Here is a 22,460-nt window from a genome sequence, read left to right as displayed (position 1 = left end):
CTAGGTTTACATAAATAAACTCTATCATGTTTGCATAATGACAGAATCACCTAACACAATTCCCAGAACATATCCCCACTGTGAAGCAATGCATGATTGTAGCACTGAGGTAGAGGTCGGAGAATGGTTTAATACCCCCACATCTCAATTCCTCAGGGTCACTGGCTTATCCCCTGAAAACCCCACAGGAGTCTCACAACAAAACTCCTAAGCTTTTAGAAGAAAAGGTCATGAGACCTTTGAAACACTTGGGCACCAGAAACCCATGATGGAACCTTTCCAAAGAAAGAAGACCAAGAATCTCAACCTCTCCTTGACTTGCCTAAGAAGTCACAGCTTAGCTCCATCTTGGGTCCCAAGTTCAGAGTGGCTGGCAAGGAAGAATTTTCAGTGCAATATAAGCAATGCCATTAAAAGGCCCTCTACTCTAAGGAAATACATCAATTTAGAGACTAAACAAAGTCAAGTGACTCTTCTATGAATCTAAAAAAAATAGAAACTACACAGGTTGCACACAACCTAACCATTTCAGTTTTTATTCATTTATGAGCTCTTTCTCTCACTAGACTCTGACAAAGCACCTGCTTACATTTCAACAGAACTCACAAGAAAGTAATTCAGGGTTATGGAAGTTCAGTGCACAGAAAGACTTCCAAACTGGAGGAGAGGGATTCAAGGGAAGACACATGGACAAGATTGTGGAGTTTGCAGAAGTCTTTCATATCTTATCCAATGTAAACGTTAAGTCAGCTGTGGCCCTTGTTGTAATAATTTTCAACCTGTCTTCAAATGGTATAGAAAAGGCTTTCATTTTTTCTAAGTGTTATGAGAGAAAGAGAGAGGTAGAAAGATATACCATCCATCTCTTTAAACTAACAGCAAGGTTCCCAAGAACAGTGAGAGAGATCCAGGACCCCCCCACACACAAGAACTGATGAGATCATTGTCAGTTAGAACTACTGTGGATCATTGTCCCAGAATGACTTCAGAAACTAGAGCAGGTGTAAGTCCCCTGGAACTCAGTCAAGCAGAAAGAACCTGGAAGGGTGGGTTGGATGGAGAGAGCCAGAAATGCCCCCAGAGTCTAAAGCCCTCAGTCCTTAATTGTGTCAGCTGGGAAAATGACATATACTAAAAGGCATTCATTTTCCTTGCCCAAGTGGTCCAGTCAAAGCACCACCCTTATGAGGGCCCTTCTGCTGAGTAAAGGTGTAGTTCCAACCCGCATTGGGGCTCTCAGTCACACAGTCTAATGTCCTGAGAGCCAAAATGTACCCTGCAATCTTGGCTTGCGTTACGATACACTCGGATTCTAAGTGTGCCAAGTGCTGAAGCCTAAAAACAAAGATGAGTAAAGGGCTGGCAAGGTAAGGTGGAACTCCAGATACTGGTTTTCTGACAAGGGGCTACCCCAAAACAGTTTCCAACCACACCCCTGATGAGCAATCAGAAAGGAATTTCAGGGAACTCCCAACTTCCTCCCTTAAAAGTATGGCTTGGCTTTTAATATCAAAATTCCGCACAAGATATCACTAAAGTTGGGCGGGTGTGCCCCAACCCCAGGCCAACAGGTCTGTTTCTGGGCGGAGTCGCGGTGAACAGGCACCCTTTCCCTCCAGGCCCAAATGCCACAACATAGATTCCACCCGCCTCGGCCCGCTTCTTCCGCCTAGGTCTTCTCAGAGCTCCAAGAAAGGGCGTGGGCACTCTCAGCCAGCGCCCTGACAGCTCTCCCATGTCCTGCTACCTACCGCAATGCTGCCCGCCTCATCATGCTTGGCTGCTTGGCACTCGGCTGGAGAACCAAGCCCCGCGTACTGATCGGCAGAGGACTGACTACTGAAGTAACAGAAGTGCGAGAGTCCGGGCGCGAGCACGAGTGAAAACGGCAGTTGGAATCTCGGCACTCTAGGCTGAGCGGGGCAGCGTTGACAGGCCGGGGGCGGGGCCGCGCGGCGTGGGGGCGGGACCACCACGCTGTGCCTGGCAGCCCCTCTGTCCATTCATTGGTGGAAAGCTGGAGCCCGCCTCTACAGAGCTTCCACGCAATCAGCTGCGCCGGGCGTTTTGCTAACCCAAGGACAGGCCTCTTCCCGCCCTTGTTGAGTGAATGAACCATGAAGTACTGCCGAAGCGTGACACGGAGGCAAGGCGGAGCGAGGCCTGACCTGCAGAATTCTCCCTATCCCTGGCCCTGGTGCCTCCGCTTCTAGTCTGAGGTTCTTGCCCTTGGCTGCACGTTGGAATCTCCTGAGCAGCTTTCCGACGATGTACTGACGGCTGAGACTCACCCTCTGGAGATTCTGATTTGGTCATGGATGCAGCCTGGGCTTTGAGATGTCTGAAAGTGCCTCAGTTGATGCTAACATAACCAAAAGTGATCTAATGAGGGGAATTTTTTCTTCCCGGTCTGCCCCTTAGTGTATGAATGTTGGATATCTTGGCTAATCCAGAATTACAAGGCCAGTGAGTTCAGATGATTTTACCCTAGGACCTGAATTTACATTTCATTCAATGAATTTTTATTTAGCTGTTTGCCTAGTGCCAGACACTGTTGTAGATATTAGGGATGCAAAAAAATGAAAATAATCACTGCCATTAGGGGGCTTATGTTTCAGGAAAGAAAAATTAGCAAACAAGTCAGCAATAACAATTTCAAACGTGGTAAAGCATCTAAAAAGGAAATATAACAAGGTAATGAGAATATATGTTAAGTATTGCTTTGCTTTTAAAGATACTAATTTCCTAGGAGGTAGGGGTCATATATGATTCTTCAGAATATCCCATATTAATAAAAATATTATTTGAATTAAGCTAGCTGTTTTTGATTATTTTATGACTTATAAATGGACTATAGTCTTTGGCGTTCACTTTCCTCTTTTCCTAAGCTTCCCTGCTTTTTTATCAGTGTCATCCAGAACATTCACCTTTGGACCTTCAGAAATCTCCCCTCATTTCTGTTCATATTCTCTATACCGTTTCAGTGATTGTTTTGTTTTGCTTTGTGTCAGCTATATTTCTTAATTTATTTTTTATTAGTTCTAATCAGTTATGCATGACAGCTGAAAGCTTTTTCCATTCATTGTACACAAATGGAGCACAACTTTTCATTTCTCTGGTCGTACACAATGTATGCCTACACCACATGTGTAGGCATACATGTACCTAGGGTAATGACATTTGTCTCATTCTACCATCTTTCCTAACCCCATTTCCCTCCCCTTCCCTCCCTCCCCTTGACCCAATCCAAGTTCCTCCATTCTCCCCAGCCCCTCCATTATGGATCACCATGCACTTATCAGAGAGAATATTTGGCCTTTGCTTTTTGGGATCGGCTTACTTTATTCTCCAACTCCATCCATTTACCTGCAAATGCCATAATTTTATTTTCTTTTAATGCTGAGTAATATTCCATTGTGTATACATACCACAGTTTCTTTATCGATTCATCTATTGGAGGGCATCTCGGTTGGTTTCACATTTAATCTGCCACATTTAGCACACAGGGCAATAATACTATATTGAATCATACTCTTTTGTTCTTTTTTAACTTGAATTTTGGGTTGAACAAATAGAAAGCTCAGGGGGAAAAATAAATTTAAGAGATTTTCTTTTAGGTTACATATATGGCATAATAGGTAAGGACAGCTCATGATTTTTGAAAAATTAAGTCACCTTCCATCAACTTCCAATATATAGCCAGACACATTCTCATCAGTATATAAACAGCATTGATTTCATCTGGGACCATCGGAACCAGGACTTGATGCCATGAAAATGCCTTCTCTCCTTTGTTTATCTTTGCTTTCCTTTACATACTGGCTTCATTCCTTTTTCTCCCTGTATAATGGCTTTCTCCACATGGCAGAAGAGGCTTCTGAATTTAACATCTCAAAACACAGCCACATGCATAGAAATTGACCCAAATTTCTGCATCCCAAGTACAAAAACTCCTGAGAAGATATTTATTGGGATCAGGCACCCACTCCTAGATTGTCAATTGTGGCAGCAGGGCAAGGTCTTGTTGATTTACCAGGAACCCTCTCTCCCAGTCCCATGACAAGTACTGGATCACAATCTACTAATGTGGCTATTTCCATAAGTAACCATAAAGATGGAGATATGGAGCACTTTCTTAGAAAAGGAGTTCTGAGCAACCAACCCCATAGTAGTCAGATGTTATTTGGAGGGGGGAAATTATCTTATCACTTATCCCACCATAGTTTTAACCTCACAGATGCCCCACTAAACCCAGTCAGCTCAGCATTCATCCATGCATCTGTATATCAATTTGCAGCATGCATAAAATTCTTTAAATGGGGGCTGGGATTGAGGCTCAGTGGTAGAGCACTCACCTAGCATGTGTGAGGCCCTGGGTTCGATCCTCAGCACCATGTACAAATAAATAAAATAAAGGTATTGTGGCCACCTACAACTAAAAATATTTTTTAATTCTTTATATGGCTTAGCAAACCTAATTTTTGTGTGTTGTTGTTGTTAAGCATATATGCCGCATCACATTTTGGATAGCAAGGATGGAAAGCAAAGTGGACACAAAATCAGACCAGAAAACATGTAATCATGTAATGGTAAGACTAGTCACCATCCTTATGTAACAGATTCTCCAACCCACCTTTTTGTTTTCCTGTTATGTCCCATTAGTTCTATTTTTTGTGGTCTCAGGAAAATAGATGGTATCAACTGCATACTGCATAATTAAAATTAAAAGCACCTAATCATACACTGACAGATATATAAGATATTATTAATGTCAATATTACAAGTAGAACAAAACCTAATAATACATTATCAGTTCACTAATGTATTGTCATTACTGAACCCAGGTCCAGAAGTTCATCCCACAGAAGAAAAAAAAAAATGAGAGACAAGTGTGGGGGAGAAAGGAAGGCTTTATTCAGTGGCCAAATAATGGAGAAGTGGTAACTTTGCTCAAAAATCAGCTTCTCTACTCCAGGGAGTTGGGGGTTACAGATATAGGATAGGAATAGTGGGGGAGAGAGGCTAAAAGAAGGGAGGAATATCCATGGTTTGAGGGAGGAGAATAAGCAGCAATCTTTCAGGAACTCAGGTGCCACCTCCTTTCACTCCCTTCATGGTTTGATGTTTCTTACCATAGTGGGTAGGGTCTTTAGATTTGAAATAGAATCTGACCCAAAGGAAAAAAGGAGACAGGCATAATATGGGGGGAAAGAGAGAGAGAGAGAGAGAGAGAGAGAGAGAGAGAGAGAGAGAGAGAGAGAGAGAGAGAGACCCCAAGTGATTTCATCTCATTCCAATCACCCATCAGACATCTATAGGCCCAAGTGATGAGTCAATGTTTTCAGCAAAAGCAGCCTTCAGTTCCCTGAAGGGTAACCTAGGCAACTTTTAGCATCATAACCCACAAATCAGAGCATTGCCCAGCTGTATGATTTCCAAAATTAGTAATTTTTAAGTCAGCTAAGAGCAAGTAAAGGAAGAAGGTTTATTTAGGTTCTTACCAAGTAATATTATGAGTGAAAAATATCAATAACCATCTCTCTTTGGGCTGATGAACCATATGTAATTCTGAATATCTGATTTTAGGTAGAGAATGTTCTTGAAAAACTATCTCACCAATTTTAAGGCAAACTGATTTATACTATAATTTCATAAGATAGGGAAACTACTTTTTAAATATTAGCTTATTTCCTGAATTACATAGTGTAAGCACGATGTACAAATGACCGAGGCAGGAAGCAGACTCAGATCAGCAAGCTTTTCTTTATTCTGCAGTGAAGTCAACCAATTAGGCACAGGAGGACTCATTTTCTGGGTATGGAAATGGCCTGCAGGTTATATAAAGAGTCTGGGTTTTATAGTTTACAATGAGGATGAATTAATCATTGTAGACTGTGGACATGCCATTCGGACAGTCAGGGACCTAGTTGTGCAGGTTAAAATTTTAATTCAGGAAGGCAATTGTAAAAAAGTTTGAAACTCATTGTCACTGGGAAAAGTTCACAACTCAGTGTTCACTGCTTATCTTCCATCCTCTGAGACCCATTGTTACCTAGAGCTTCACCATTTGCTTTTCTCCTTCCAGGACTCATTGGCAATGGGAAAGGGTAGAAGTCCAGGGCCCAATGTTTCAGTATTTGCCTCCTCCCTTCAGGACCCAATGTGCTTGGGAAGGGGTGAATGTTTGCTTTCAGTAGAGATACTGGTGATGAACCCAGGAAGGGATAAACCCGGGAAGGGATGAAAGTTGCTTTAAAGTTGGCTTTTTCCCTCGGGGCCCATTGTTACTGGGAAATGATGTACTGGGAGATGTTTAATGTTTGGTTAATTTCCCCTCCTGCCTCCTGAGTCATACTGTCCCTCTGTTTTTCCCGGGGAGCTGTCTTGTAGGAATATTATTTTCCATAACCCTTCATATAGATCCAGAAAGAGTTCCAGAATAAAGTAGGAGGGAAAGGAGGAAACGGTTGAAAAGTTAAAGAAAAAAATGGAAAGACCAATAGACACGTGAAAGTGCTTAGTCTTATATACCCTCTCAATCTAACAGAAGCAAAATCCAGCTCAGATGTGTTAGTCAGCTTTCTGCTGCTGTTGACAAAATAGCTAAGATAAACAACTTAAAAGGAGGAAAGATTTATTTTGGCTCACAGTTTCAGAGGCTGAGGCCTTTGGCCCTATTGTTTTGGGCCTGTGGTAAGATTGAATATTATGACAGTGAGTGCATGGTGGAGCTAACCTGCTCACTTCATGGCAGCAGGGAAGTGAGAGGGGAAGGTCTAGGGTCCCAAAACTTTCCTGGCTTATTTATAAAGGGTTTAGTTATGAAACTGGAAAATTCAATTTAGATAATTTGGTTTCATTTTCCCTAAGGGAAGAAATTTAGCAAATATTGTCATCTTCTCTCTATGTCTTTCCAGGCCACTATCCTGCCTCCTCAAGACTCCTTCCATACTTTACCGGTAGAAAGAATTGTTTGCTGCTGCTTCCGAGATTGTATTGCACATGTCACTGGAACAGTTATTACAATGAATTCAGTTCCATTTCTGTTTTTTTCTCTCCAGATGATGAATTCCTAGAAGTTAGGAACTCTCCCTGTTGGGTTTTTTTTTTTTTATGTTTACATGTATACTGGTCTTCTTAATCTTTTCTAATTGTCAAGCATGAGAGAGACAGAAATGCACTAAGTATAAATAAGGAACTTATCAATGTATTCTAAATTGAGAAGACACTTAAGAAGTAAGGTTTTTCATATAAAAACTAGATTTCTGGCTTCTCTTGAAACATTGGCAGTTCTAACTCACTGGGCACAACTTCCCACACAGCTGGGAACCAACACCTGCTACCTGCTATCCACATGGCCTAAAGCTTAGCTCACTTTCCTCGTCTGTGTTATCCCCACCTCCATCCTCCCCTTACCCTCATCCACACACCTACTGCCTGAGAAGTGCTCAAAATGATGCCCTAGAGTTGGTCCAACATCCCCTCTCTCTTTGGCTAACATGTCCAGGGACCTGTTCCATGAACTGTACCTGTTTGATATGTGTAGGCTCAGCACCCAGCATAGTACATAGCACATAGGTGCTCAATAAATGAATTCAATGGAATTGAATAATACATTGGTTTTCTTGATTATTTTTAAAGAAGTGAAGATAGAGTTCATTAGAAAAATTCTTAAATTCATTAACTTTGTTTTCTGTAGCTCAGATTATAAGAGCCTCTTGGTCAAATAAAAAACATCCATAAAACTGGTTTGCAGATGATTCTGAAAAGAAGCTAAGAAAAGAGGGATGAGGAAGGAAGTTAACTCCTTGTGGGAGAGGATAATAATTTGAAAAAAAAATGGAGAACTAAAGACATCTGGAGTTCAAGGTGTAGCTTAGTGGTAGAGTGCTTGCCTAGCATGCACAAAGTCCTGAGTTTGATTCCCAGCCCCACAACACACAAAAAAGACAGATTTGACTGAATTTCAATAAGACCAGGTGTTGCCAGCTGGCCCGGCTGGCAACTAAGAAACCACACAAACGCAGAAATACCTTTTTCAGGGGTCAGGGACAGGGCTTGGAGACCTCAGCTCCCACACTGGAGGGCAAGGGGAGCAAGGAAGGCAAGAGGCAAGAGAGCGAACACACCCGAAACCCCTGTTTTTATTTAGGGGAAAGACTTCAGATAGGATATTCCACCCAAATAAGGCAAGGGATTGTGTTACAGCAAACACAGCAGGTGTAGCCTAGTCCCATTGGGTGATATCCAACTCCAGAGCTGTACTTCCTTGCCGAGGGAAGGTGAGGCCCACCTGCCTAGTACTGCATTCGATGCCAGTTCCACACCCTCATTATCAAGGCTAAGGGTTCATGCCCAGCTCTTGTTCAGGGTGGCCCCTGACTATCAGGCATAGAATCATAACCCTGAGGAAAACAAACTCAAGTTATGCAAACCTAAAATGTTGAGAAGTAGTATTTCTGAAGCAAAGTTCTAGGAGTCACTGGGAAGATTTTCCTGGTGCTAGAAAATACACTAGTGATTATCCAGTTGAATACTCTTATATGGATATATAAATTGTAGCACAGATTCAAGTTTTAAATACAGTTTGCAATTATGGTGTTGAGGTAAAAATATAAAATGACTTCTTTCTAATATGACATATTGGTTAGGACTTGAAAACCAGGCATGGCAACATATTCAAGTTATAGATTAGAAGAATGACTCAAAATCATGTACATGAAAATTCATAGCAGTGTTGATAATAGCTCAAAAGTGGAAACAACTTAAGTGTCTATTGACTAATGAATGGATAAAAAAATGCAATATATCCATACTATGGAATATTGTTCAACTATAAAAAAAATGAGGGGCTAGGGATACAGCTCAGTTGGTAGAGTACTTGCCTTTCATGAATGAGGCCCTGGGTTCAATCCCCAGCACCACCAAAAAAAAAAAAAATGAGGTAACAACACATGCTAAATATGGAAGACCCTTGCAAACATTATCTGAAAGAACAACCATGAAAGTTCACACATATTGTATAATTTGCCACCACACAGCTAATCCTATAATATTTATTTGGGGGGCTTAACTACATTAGCCATCCATTGAAATATAAAAATTCAACAAGAACCCCCCTTTTAAAAATAAAAACCATTAAGAGTCTCTTTTGGTGGTATTTGTAAAATTTTTTTAAGTTTTCAATGGACCTTTATTTTATTTATTTATATGCAGTGCTGAGAATTGAACCCAGTGCCTCACACATGCTTGGCAAGCACTCTACCACTGGGCTACAACCCTAGGCACTAGTGGTGTTCTTTTATGAGTTTGCTGAAGCCAAATGTAACTACTCCTACCACCTTGGAAAATGCATTGCTTTTAACCAAAAGGCCTTACCCCTTGTGCTTTGGGACCAATACACTCCTTGGCAATGGAGGGTTCCAGCTTTGGTGCTTTCAACTGTTAGTATTTACCTTGTTTCCTGACTTCTTCTTGCCCAGTGCTTATATATCTAAGCCCTGGATTAAGACAGAAATGGACATGAAGGGCTAAGGCTAAGACTCTGGCAGGAGGTGACACACGGAGTTGTAGTCTGTTCCCTGATGAAATCCAATAAAATTCTAGTGTGTGCAGGGATAGGGGTGGGGGAGTCAGATAAATCTTTTAACCGAATTGGAAGGCTATCAGCTTTTGTCTCTTGACTAACTCCATCTCTTGGCTCCTAGCCTCACTGGTCAGCCCAACATGTGAATCAGGGCCAAGCTTAGAGTGGGTCAAGTGAGTCATTCACTTCAGTTACAAAATGTAAGGGGGGTATGCACACAATAAAATGGTAAGATAAATAATATTTCAGAGCAAATTTTTTTAAATCAAATTTTGTGTTCAAGGCATATATGTTGCTCACCTTACCCTATTTCCAGTCCTACTTGACCAACTGCCTCTTTGTGAGGTCAGCTGTAGCCTGGGCTTCAGATACCAGAACAATCAGGGTTGGGTCTCTCAAGTGACAAGGAAGGTGAGGAGTTAAGCATGAAATAGAGGATTGGCATGGGAGGGTATAGAACAATCTGCCCTGTTCTGTACTTGTGTTGAAACATTTACCCAATGTTTGTTATTGTTCTCATTACAACGGCAGGCATATCTTCCCCCCAGACACATGGAATAGAGTCAGCCAGTATCTTATACTTGTATGTGTTGAATAAATGTCGATAACAGCCTTTGTGGACTGTTACCTGGGTTTAGGGCTGAAATCCACACTGTAATTGAAGAAATTAGCAATATTTAGCCTGAAGTCAAGAAGATGGAGGGGAAGCCCAGTACTGTGGCACATGACGTAATCCCAGGACTCGAGAGGCTGAGGCCAGAGGATTGCAAATTCAAGGCCAACCTCAGCAATTTAGTGAGATCTTTTCTCAAAATGAAAACTTTAAAAAAGGACAGGAAATTTAGTTTAGTGGTAAAGTACCCCTGGGTTCAATCTCCAGGACAAAAAAAAAAAGAAGGAAAAGTAACAAGGCAAGGATTAAAAAACAAACAAACAAACCATAAAGAGCTGTACAATAGAGTGGAATTAGACTTGTTCTGTGTCATGTCAAGGGCAGCTACCAGAAAAACAAATACCAAATGTCTTCTTTGATATAATGAGAGCAACTAAGAATAGAGTAGGGAGGAAGAGCAGGAAGAAAAGATTGACATTAAACAGAGGCACGAGATGGGAGGGAAAGAGAGAGAAAAGTGGAATTGCATGGAAATGGAAAGAGACCCTCATTGTTATAAAAAACTACATAAAAGAGGTTGTGAGGGGAATTGGAAGAAAAATAAGGAGAGAAATGAATTACAGTAGATGGGATAGAAAGAGAAGATGGGGGGGAGGGGGATAGTAGAGGATAGGAGAGGTAGCAGAATACACCAGTCACGAGTATGGCATTATGTAAAAATGTGAATGTATAACCTATGTGATTCTGCAATCTGTATTTGGGGTAAAAATGGGAGTTCATAACTCACTTGAAACTATTGTTCGAAGTATGATATGTCAAGAGCTTTGTAATGTTGTGAACAACCAATAAAAAAAAAAGAAGAAGAAAATACTAAATAATAAAAAAAAAAGGGCAGCTACCAGGAAGCAAATATAAAAAATATTTTTTTGGTACTAGGGATTGAACCCTGGGGTGCTTAACCACTGATCCACATCCCCAGCCCTTTTTTAAAAATTTAAGATAGGGTCTCATTATTGCTGAGGCTGGCTTTGAACTCATGATCCTCCTGTCTCAGCCTTCCAAATTGCTGGGATAATAGGCATGTGCCACTATGCCTAGCTCAGGAAAAAATATTAACTCTATATTAAGAGAATGCCTTTAAAGAAAGGGGACTATCTGGGGAAAGGTTGCAAAAGGATACTTCTACTTCATGGCACAGGCTTGAGGAAACTGATTTTTAAGAGTCCTTGCCAATTCCAAGATTCTATTTTTTTTTTTCTTCCTAGAATGGCTGCCAGGAAGCATTTGACTCTTACTATCTTACCATAAGTATTTACGTTACTTCCATAAAAATTAGCACTCTTGAATCAGAAGGGAGACCAGGATGAAATTGTGCTATCTGTGCCCTAAATCACAAACAAAATTTACCTAACTGATTAATGTAAGAAGTTTGATTACCTTGTATATCTTCTTGTACTATGTCTTTCTTTTCTGAAAGACCACAGCTTGATTTACTAATCACAAAACAGATCCTGTTGTCTCATAACGTGTGCTCAGTCATACAAATTGCTGTTTTGTACATTCACAGTCTTTTTGAGACAGCAAATGGGGCTGAAAAAATGTCTTGGCTGGGTTTTCGGCGCCTTGGATTTTATTTCTGGCTCTGCCACTATAGCCCTAGGCAAGTCTTTTAACTTCCTTAAGTCAGAGTTTCTTTGTAAAAATTTTGTTAAAAAATATACATGACATGAGGCCCTGGGTTCAGTCCCCAACACCACCACCAAAACAAAACAAAAAATTCCAAAAACCCCAAACCAAACCAAAACCAAAGAAACAATTACATTGTACATATAAGAAGAGGAGAGAAAGGAATAAGATAGTTTTCTAAATCCCTTACTGCTCTGAAATTTACTGTTTATATCATTGTTGAGCTGAGTCAAGGAGTGAGGTTTCATTTCATGTCTTTTTTTTTTTTTTTTTTTTTTTTTGGTACCAGGGATTGAACTCAGGGGTATTCAGCTACTGAGCCACATCGCAAGCCCTATTTTATATTTTGAGACAGGGTCTCACTGAGTTGCTTAGCGCCTCACTGTTGCTGAGGGTGACTTTGAACTTGCAATCCTCCTGCCTCAGTCTCCAAAGCTGCTGGGATTACAGGCATGTGCCACCACGCTTGGCTGAGTTTTCATGTCTTGATCCCTCTTCTCTCCCACTTCCACCCTCAAACAAATAATGATGGACAGTGTGGGTCAGATGAGCAGGAAGCACAGCATGGAGCCTCAGCAAACCACATTTAAATGAACTGAACCATAGTCTCCTTCATTGTTGGATAAAACTGCTTATGGGACAATATTTCAGTCATGGTTGTATATACATAAATTGCTTACTCTCTGTCCTTTTTTTCAACTGGCAATTTGCATGTTGTCTCAGAGACTGGCCCCCAAGCATAGGGCTTCAATGTATTACACATGTTACAATTACGGTTAGAGTTTAGGGATGCTCATAGCTCCAAACTTTGACAATAAACTTTTTTTAAAAAATTGTTTATTTGTTTTTAATTATTTATACATGATAGTAGAATGCATTTATGCACTTTGATGTATCATACATAGATGGGATATAATTTCTCATTTTTCTGAGTGTACATGTTACAGAATCATATTGGTCATGCAGTCACATATATACATACAGTAATAATGTCTGTTTCATTCTACTATATTTCCTATCCCCACATCCCGTCCCCTTCTCTCCCATCACTTCCCTCTACCTAATCTAAGGTAACAGTATTCTTCCCTAGTGCCCCCCTGCCTTATTGTGAATTAGCATCTGCATATTAGAGAAAACATTCGGCCTTTGGTTTTGTGGGATTGGCTTATTTTGCTTAGCATGATATTCTCCAATTCCAACCATTTACTGGCAAATGCCATAATTTTACTCTTCTTAAAGGTGAGTAATATTCCATTGATTATATATACCACATTTTCTTTATCCATTCATCTATTGAGGGACACCTAGGTTGGTTCCATAGTCTAGCTATTGTGAATTGAGCTGCTATAAACATTGATGTGGCTGCATCATAAGACTTATTTATATATGTTTGAGAATGCTGACTTAAATATGGGTCAACCTGAATTGACTGCATGGCTTTCCTTTAGGCTAAGTTTAGTGGATAGGGGATATTTTGGAGCAACTTATGGCCTACTGTATTAGTCAGGATTCTCCAGTGAAACAGAATCAATAAGATAACTGTATCTATGATTTTTTTCTTTTAATCATGGTTCATGATACTAAATGGGGGAAATCATGTTAGTTTAGCTGCTTTTAAAAGAACAGAAATGGTGACAATACATTTCAGACCAACTTCCAAGATGTTTCATTCACATAGCTGTTGGCAGGAGGCCTCAATTACTTGTCACATGGGCTTCTCCATAGAGCTACTTGAATATACAAATGGAATGGCAACTGGCTTGCCTCCTAGTGAGCAATCCAAGAGAGCAAGGAGGAAACTGCAATATATTTTATGATTTAGTAGTGGAATCCACAAGCCTTCACTTGTACCATATTCTATTTGCTAGAAGTGAGTCATTAGGTCCAGCTGATATTCAGGGAGAGGGAAATTAAGCTCCACCTTTTGAAAGGAGTGTCAAAGAAATTGTGAACATATATAAAATCCATTACAATGAGAAATGGAGGGTAGTTAACAGACATCTGAATAGTAAGTGTGCAAATCAGAGGGGTTCTTTGGTAGCTTACAGACATTCTTTCTCTCTTGCAATAGGAGAGGAAACCCAGCTGAGCAGCAAACCCAGGAAACCAGGAAAAACCGCAGATCTGATAGTTGCATCATCAAGCTTTAACAATGATTGAATGCTCAACAGAGACTTGTCTGTAATGCTGAGGTCAGGTCTCTAGTTAGGAAAACCAGAGACCCTAAAACATGAGATGATAATATTAGGGTGGGTGCCCATGAGGACTTAATTCTGCAAACCCTCTGAATGCTTAGAGCCCATAAAGGTGGGCTACCCTACCCCATTAAGATCTAGTCCTTGCTGCTTGTGGGAACACTGTCAGGACCTCTTCTCCCCCAGGCAGCAGCTTCTCCCCCTTTCAAAGCTGCCCCTACATTTCTTCCTGGCTGCTAGACTTAACACTGGAGTTAAATCCCAGTGTAACCCATTTGGAGATGCGAAAGACTTGATAAAGGGAAAAACAGATTTCACAAAGAAGCTATAAGAATTAACTAGTATGCACTAGCATAAGCTAGAGTGTACCTGTGGGGTTGGATATTGAAGATGCTTGGTGACTGGAGCATAAGACTGCATAAACAAGACTTCTCTGACTTGGGAGTATTCTTTTGGAGTATAGCATTTAACACTCTGGCAGGGACCCCATGGGATAGAACAAATACTGCTATAGGGCCCTTAAAAGCCTTGTGAGGCAAGTGGAAGCATAGTTCAGAGGTAGAGCACTTATCTAGCATGTGCAAGGTTCTGGGTTTGATCCCCAACAACACACACACACACACACACACACACATACATACACATACATACACACATGGCTTAGAGATAATGTTGGCTCATGCCAAGCAAAGTGGAAATTCCTGAGTTGCTACAGTGGATGGTAGAAGAAGGGATTAAAAGGCTGAGGAAATCAACATGCTATAATGGGTACATTTTGTGAGGCCAAAAGTTCTACTAGAGGATTATATCTCATAGGAGAACCCAGAGGACATATAATTCATTAAAGCCATAGGAATGTGCTGGCGAGAGGAACAGTAGTGGGTGAGAATCAGTTGCAACCCCAAGATTGACTGCAGTGATGGGGACTGTAGTAGGTCCTACTAACTTCCTTCTTCTGAGTTTCTCTTCAGGAAGAGAGAATCATAAGAATCATAGAGTTGTTCTCTGAACATGTATGCAGAATGAGATCTGCCCAGTGCAAGGGGTGATCTGCAGCAGCCATGGAGGTGTCCCATTTGGACATCCCTACAGAAGAGAACCTGCCACAAGGGGTAGAGTTAGTTGATGGCCTTCAGGATCTGCCTCAGCATTTGAGCTGAGGGCACATGTTTCTCAGACATCTCCTAAACAAAGAATGGGCATGGCAGTGGTGTAAGTGTTCACCATTTCTGGGCTTTGCAGGATTCTTCTGCATCTTAGAAAACCCATTTTGGAATTTGCCAGAACTCTGAACCTTCAGAGGCTACAGAGGTAGCCCATTCCACCCTGTTACAATTACAGGGCCACCTATGTACCAAGCTCCCTATTTGATGGGCTGAGACTTTCTCAGAGCTGCTCTGCAGTCAGAGGCTTTCCCCACCCACATCTTTCCTAGAACATCTTCTTTCTCAGGTTTCAGTCTTGTACATGAATTAAAGGATTACATTGCTGCTCCTTCTCCTTCTCTTCTTTATGTTTCACAGGTGTCACCCCAGTAAACCTCTCACATTCCTTACTCTGTCTTCCTGGAGAACCCATCCTTGAAGTTGGAAGTTAAGTATGGAACATTGGGCAGTGGGAAAAATCTGGTCAATGTCTTGGCAGAAAACAATTCACCCCAGATGGTTCAAGTGAGGAGGTTTTAAAAATAGCACTATTTACAAAGGTATGATTAGGGTTAAGGGAACAAACAAGGGATGTCAAGGCACCCGAAGACTTTAACAGCTGGAATCCACTACCCCAAAGGTTGAAGGGGAAAGAGGAGGAAGCTGTGGAAATTTTACCAGAAGTCCGAGGGACTAGAGCCATGATGGTGGGGTCAACTGCATCAGTGGAGATTGGAAAAACTGCTAATGTTTGAGTTTTATTTTTGAAATGCCAGCTGTTACTGGGGATGTGAATATATATGTGTTTTTTTAAAAATATTTTTATTAGTTATTGATGGACATTTATTTATTTATTTGTTTATATGTAGTGCTGAGAATCAAACCCAGAGCCTCACACATGCTAGGCAAGAGCTCTACCACTCAGCCACGACCCCAGCCCAGTGAATATATATGTGTCTTTATATATTTATAGATTTTTTTTCCTGTGGGTATGTTAGGCAGGATAATGGATCCTTAAAGACGTCCCCATCCTAATCCCAGAACTCATCAATATCTTAGGTTACATGACACAGGGGGAATTAAGGTTACAAATGGTATAAAGATTGACCTTAAGCTAAGGAGATTATCCTGGTGGATCCAATGTAATCACAAGCCTTCTTAAAAGTTGAAGAGAGAAGTCAGAAAGTTTAGAGGAAGTGACTTTAAAGATGGTGAAAGAGTTCATGAACCAAGGAGTGCATGCAACCTCCAGAGATGACAAAGGACAAAGAAATGAGAGAGCCTCCTGGAAGGAACAGCCTATTGACATCTTGATTTTAGCCTGATAAGACTTGTGTTAGGCTCCTGAACTACAGAACAGTAAGATAATCAGTTTGTGTTGTTTTAAGCCACTATATTTGTGATCATTTGTTATAGCAATAATAGAAAACTAGCACTTATTATGCATGAGAAAAACATTGTCCATATCATGCTGTTTAGAGTCAGCTCTTGCTGTATCACAAGTGCTTTGCATATTTCTCTAGTAGAGTGTTATGGTTTAGATATGAAGTGTCCTCTAAAAGCTCATGTGTAAGAAAATCCATGATCAATCAAAGGTGAAATGATTAGATAATGAGAGCTGTAATCTAATCAGTGGACTAATTCCCTAATATAGATGAACTGGGTAGTAAATGTAGGGTGTGGCTGGAGGATATAGGCCACTGGTACATGCCTTTGGGTTTTATATTTTGTCTCTGGTGAGTGGACTTCTCTCTCTGCTTCCTGGTTGCCATGTACTGGGCTGCTTTCCTCCATCACACCCTTCTGCCATGATGTTCTGCCTTATCTCAGGCCCAGAGCTATGGAGTTGGCTGTCTATGGACTGAGACCTTTGAAACCTTGAGTCAAAATAAACTTTTTTAAAAAATATTTTTTGTTGTTGTTGTAGATGGACACAATTTGTCTTTGTTTTTAATGTGGTGCCAGGGATTGAACCCAGTGCCTCACACATGCTAGGCAAGTGTCCTACCCCTGAGCCACAACTCCAGCCCTGCCAAAATAAACTTTTCCTCCTTTACATTATTCTTTTTTTGTCTTTTGGTTATAGCTATGAAAAATCTGACTAAAACATAAAGTTAATGTCATTACATTATATTGATTTGTTTCTATGTTCCTCCCTCATTTAGGCTTTATGATTTTCCTGGTCTAGCACTCTGCCTTATCCATTCTTGTATTCTTAGTATGTCAAATGTCACTGAATCTTTGTGTGGTTTTTGTAGTGAAGGTGTCAGTGGGATGCATATGGGTAGGACACACAATGGTATTGGCATCAGCATTCAGGAAAGAAAGCTCAAGGAACTAGTAGAGAATTAATCTGGTTGAATTTAGTTCTCTGTGACATGAGCTAGGTGAACTGGATTTGGAATACAGAGAATCAGCAGATCACCTTTGGGCATGGAGAGGTAATACCACAAGTACCTTGGTCTTGGTGGGGCTTTTGGTGCAGGAATGATTCAAGAGAATTCTTAGCCTCACAGATAAGCTCCATCGACAGTGAACCTCCTTCTAATTCCCTCCTATCCACTCCCTCACTTATCACGCTTAGTATTTCTTAGCACTTACAGTACCAGAATGGAACCCATGTATATCTGTTAGAAGTGGAGGAGCTCCAACTATAACACATTCAATTTGGGCTAGCCATGAATGACACTGTCTAGTTTCCCAACACTAGATACCATATGCCCATTTAATAGCAGACTCAAGCTCTGGCAGGCTTTGTCTGAGACGTTTATTCTAGTACAATACAAAAGATTGAGTTCTCCTTACCCCCCTCAGTACTGGGATTAAACCCAGGGGTGCTTTACCACTGAACTGTATCCCTTAGCACTTTTTATTTTGAGACAGAAACTCACTATGTTGTCAACACTGTCCTCAAATTTATGATCCTTCTGTTTCAACCTCCCAAGTTGCTGGGATTACCTGCATGTGCTGCCATACCCAGCTCAGTATATATCCCTTGTGATAATTTTTTTGTAGCAGTGATAGAAACTAATTTCTATCTCTATGCCTGTTATCTATGCCTAATCTGTATCTACCTTCTCAGAGAAGTCTTGCAAGAACTTCCAGGGACATATGAGGGAGAAAGAGGAACCAAACAATACACAGGGAGTCAGGAATTGTGGATAATTGCAAGAACAGGAGTCAAGGAAGAAATGTCATATTGAAGAGACTTTTGAATTGTAAAATAAGGATCTTTTCTCCCTCCAGGCTTGCTTTCTGTATCTCCCAGATAAGGCCAAGCAGAAGTGGTACAGTGCCTTATACAAGGTATTAGTAAATTACCTATATAAACAAAACAAAGCAGCCTAATAATCCCATGAATATTAAATATAAAGATTATCCAGATAGACTGAGGTCAAAGTTACCACCTTGATTTCAAACAGCCCCATTTCCAAATAGCATAAAATTCATATTTACTCCAAAGAGCCTGTTAAATTCAAACTGTCAGCATTATTTTAGCATCTGTAAAGTATACAAGTCTTCACTGTAAAGTAAGTTTCAAAAGTTCTCTGGAAATAAATCCACACAGCTATAGCAACTGATATTCCACAAAGAAGCAAAAAAACACAATGGGGCAAGTATAATCTCTTCAATAATGGTGTTGAGAAGACTACATATCTAAAATTGGGGCTGCGGTTGTGGCTCAGTGGTAGAGCACTTGCCTCTCATATATGAGGCACTGGGTTCAGTCCTCAGCACCATATAAAAATAAATAAATAAAATAAAGATATTGTGTCCATCTACAACTAAAGAATATTTAAAAAATAAGAATAAAATTATACCCTTATCTCAACTCAAAATGATTAAAAACGTACGATCCAAAACTGTGAAGCTACTAGAAGAAAACACAAGGGAAAAGCTCTATAACAATTGCCGCAGTCTGGCTGGGATAATTTGTCTACTGACTTTTCAGATATGACTAAAAAAAGCAAAAATAGATAAATAAGATTATGTGAGACTAAAAAGCTTCTTCACAACAAAGGAAACAACAGAATGAAGAGTCAACCTACAGAGTGGGGAAAAAAAGTATTTGTAAACTACATATCTGATAAGGGTATAATATCCAAAATATATCAGGACCTCAAACAACACAATAGCAAGAAGACAAGTAACCTGATTTAAAAATGGGAAAAGTACCTGTGTTGACATTTCTCAAAAGACATACAAATAGCCAACACGTTCATGAAAAAAATTCTCAATGTTGGCTGAGTGTGGTGGCACACACCTGTAACCCCAGCTACTCAGTAGACTGAGGCAGAAAGATTACAAGTTTGAAGCCAGCCCTGGAAACTTACACCCTTCTTGAAATAAAATAAAAAATAAGAAATAACCAGTCATGTAGCTTAGTGGTACAGTGTTTGCCTAGTATGTATGAGGCCCTTGGGTTTAATTCCCAGTACTGCAAAATCAAAAACAAAACAAAACCAAAAACCCCTCAAGATCAGTAATATCATATAATGCAAAATAAAACCACAATGAGATATCATCTCACACCTGTTAAAATGGCTATTGTGAAAAAAGACATGTTCCAGTCCCAAGGGACAAGTGGCAGCTGGGACAGCAGCAAGCAGCCTATGGCATTCTGGTTTACTGTCTTCAATCCCAAATCTTTTCTCACTGGATTAACAGGAAAACCAGTGATGATGATACCTATATCTGTAGATGGCTAAGTAAACGTATGTGTATATGCAGCTTGCAAATACAGAATACGTAGATGGGATGTTGTTTGGTTATCTGAGTAAATTTTAATAACATGTAATGATGCTCTTGATATCAGAAGTGTTGAAGAAGTTGAGGAAATAAGAGAATAACATCTTTTGTGGGGGATTTTTAAAGAGTATATTTCTAGATTATAAAGATTTGCTTTTCAACTTAAAAGAAGACAAAGGGTAACAAGTGTTATACACTGCTGATGAGAATGGAAATTAGTACAATCATTGTGGAAAACAGTATGGAGTTTTCTCAAAAAAATTAAAAATAGAACTTCCATATGACCCAGAAATCCCACTCTTTGGTATATATTCAGAGGCAATGAAATCAGTGTGTTGAAGAGACATCTGTACTCCTATGTTTATTGTAGCATCATTTACAATAACAAAGATGTGGAATAAACTTAACTGGCCATCAATGGATGAATGGAAAAAGAAAATGCCATTCCATTAAAAAAAAAAACTCCAAACATTTACAATAAAATGAAGAAGCTGGAGGACATTATGTTAAATGAAATAAGTCAGGCAAAGCAAGATAAATACTGCATAATCTTATCTTTTTTTTTTTTTTGGTACTGGGAATTGAACTCAGGGAGCTCTTAACCACTAAGCCACAATCCCAGCCCTTTTTATTTTTTTATTTTGAGACAGGGTTTCACTAAGTTGCTTAGAGCCTTGCTAAATTGCTGAGGCTGGCTTTGAACTTGGATCCTCCTGCCTTAGCCTCCCAAGCTGCTGGGATTACAAGTGTGAACCACCATGCTTTTTTTTTAGTTGTTGATAGACCTTTATTTTATTTATTTGTATGTGGTGCTGAGAAGCAAACCCAGTGCCTCACATATGCCAGGAAAGTGTGCTACTTTCAGCTCCAGCCCCCTGGCTATAATCTTTTAGAGAAATTGGATTAAGTAAGAGGGAGATTGGGCATAATTAGGAAAAGACTGATTGGAAGCATGAGTAGAGGAGCATGAAATTTTACTGTTTAAACCCTATATTATTGAAACATCTTTATTGCAGTTGATACCCTGAAATGAAGGTGTCCTATTCTAAAGAGATCTCTGATCTCCATGTCACTCATAATATTACATTTTAAATGTTTGCCATTTTTTTTAAAAAAAGTATTTTTAGTTGTAGATGGACACAATACCTTTACTATATTTATTTATTTTTATGTGGTGCTGAGGATTGAACCCAGAGCCTCACACACGCAAGGCAAGTGCTCTACCACTGAGCTACAACCCCAGCCCAAATGTTTACCATTTTTAAGCATGAGAAAATTGTTAGAGGAAAAAAGAGAGCATTTCTAAAGGCAAGAACCTTTCTATGCTTGGATTTGATGAGCAATCATAAAAATGGGACTCGGGAAAGGTAGAAATGAAAATCACCCATGTTTATGAATTTCTTAGTGTTATAAATTTTTTTTTAGTTGTGGATGGACACAATGCCTTTTAAAAAATTTATTTAATATATTTTTAGTTATACATGAACACAATACCTTTATTTTATGTGGTGCTGAGGATCAAACCCAGTGCTTCACAGGTGCTAGGCAAGTGCTCTACCACTGAGTCACAACCCCAGCCCCTATGATTTGGGTCTTAAAAAATCCTCCAAAACTCCTGCATTGAAGGTTTGGTCCTCAATTGATAGCACTATTGGAAGGTTGTGGAAAATTTAGAGGTGGGGCCTAGTTGGAGGAAGTAGGTCATTGGGGATGAGATTATTTTTTTATTTTGAGTCCTCAAAATAAAAAAATAAAAAGGGTTAGGGTTGTAGCTCAGGGTAGCTAAGTGGTAAAACACCTCTGGTTTCAATTCCCAGTACCAAAACAAACAAACAAATAAACAAACCCTGGAGGATGTTTTCTGCTGCCTTCTACTGTTCAGTTGTTAACAGAAGAGGGCATTTAGTAGAGAGAGACAGTAACTCTGTAGCATTATAATGCATGAGACAGCATGAGTACCGGTAGTGGGAAAGACCTGAGTTTTTGAAGCTTACCCTCTCTGAAGGAAGACCATAAAAAGCCTCTTTATTTCCTTCTCTCTTCAACTTACTTGCAGGATTAAAGCCCAAGGAAATCCTCACCCTTTCCCTACTTCCTAGACTCTCATCAAGAAAGAACTGGATGACTGATGCCTTGTTGAAGGCCAAGGATAGAAGAAGCCCAAGATCTGGGTTTACCCCTATGCACTGGAAAAAGACAAGTCCCCTAGCCTTTTTTCCTTTCTGATGGTAAGTTTGCAGTGGACCATTTGATCTATATTGCATCTATATTTTTCCATACAGCAGAATTTTCCCCTAGTACTTCTACAAAACTTTCTTTCATATTAGAAAAGGTTTTTTTGAAAGGAAGAAAAATGAATAAGCCCCCATCATGAGCAGCTTATCTTACCTATTGTGGGGCAATGTATTCTCAAATTTTGAAAACCTCCCTTCCAGCCTTTAGTCATCCAGAATTTGGTATGGTGTAGGAAGGCATCCAACAGTGAT

The 22,460-nt window shown here is 40.0% G+C and overlaps 1 protein-coding gene across 7 annotated transcripts in view; it reads right to left on the bottom strand.

Annotated features, from left to right (window-relative positions):
* The window catches only part of Acot9 (acyl-CoA thioesterase 9), a 74,159-nt gene that overhangs the window by 37,206 nt on the left and 14,493 nt on the right, over positions 1–22,460 (bottom strand). For 2 of the 7 annotated variants that reach the window (XM_078035027.1, XM_005334806.5), the window contains exon 1: positions 1,752–1,967. The exons of 4 other annotated variants lie outside the window; for them this stretch is intronic. In XM_078035027.1, the coding sequence (XP_077891153.1) occupies positions 1,752–1,774 (23 nt within the window). In that variant the 5' untranslated portion in view covers positions 1,775–1,967. Of the gene's footprint in view, positions 1–1,751; positions 1,968–22,460 lie in introns of those variants that run through there. One more of the 7 variants, XM_005334807.5, reaches the window with a different exon arrangement.

This window comes from Ictidomys tridecemlineatus, chromosome X (assembly GCF_052094955.1).
Source record: "Ictidomys tridecemlineatus isolate mIctTri1 chromosome X, mIctTri1.hap1, whole genome shotgun sequence".
Taxonomy (NCBI): domain Eukaryota; kingdom Metazoa; phylum Chordata; class Mammalia; order Rodentia; family Sciuridae; genus Ictidomys; species Ictidomys tridecemlineatus.
This window is presented reverse-complemented; position numbering and strand designations above follow the sequence as displayed.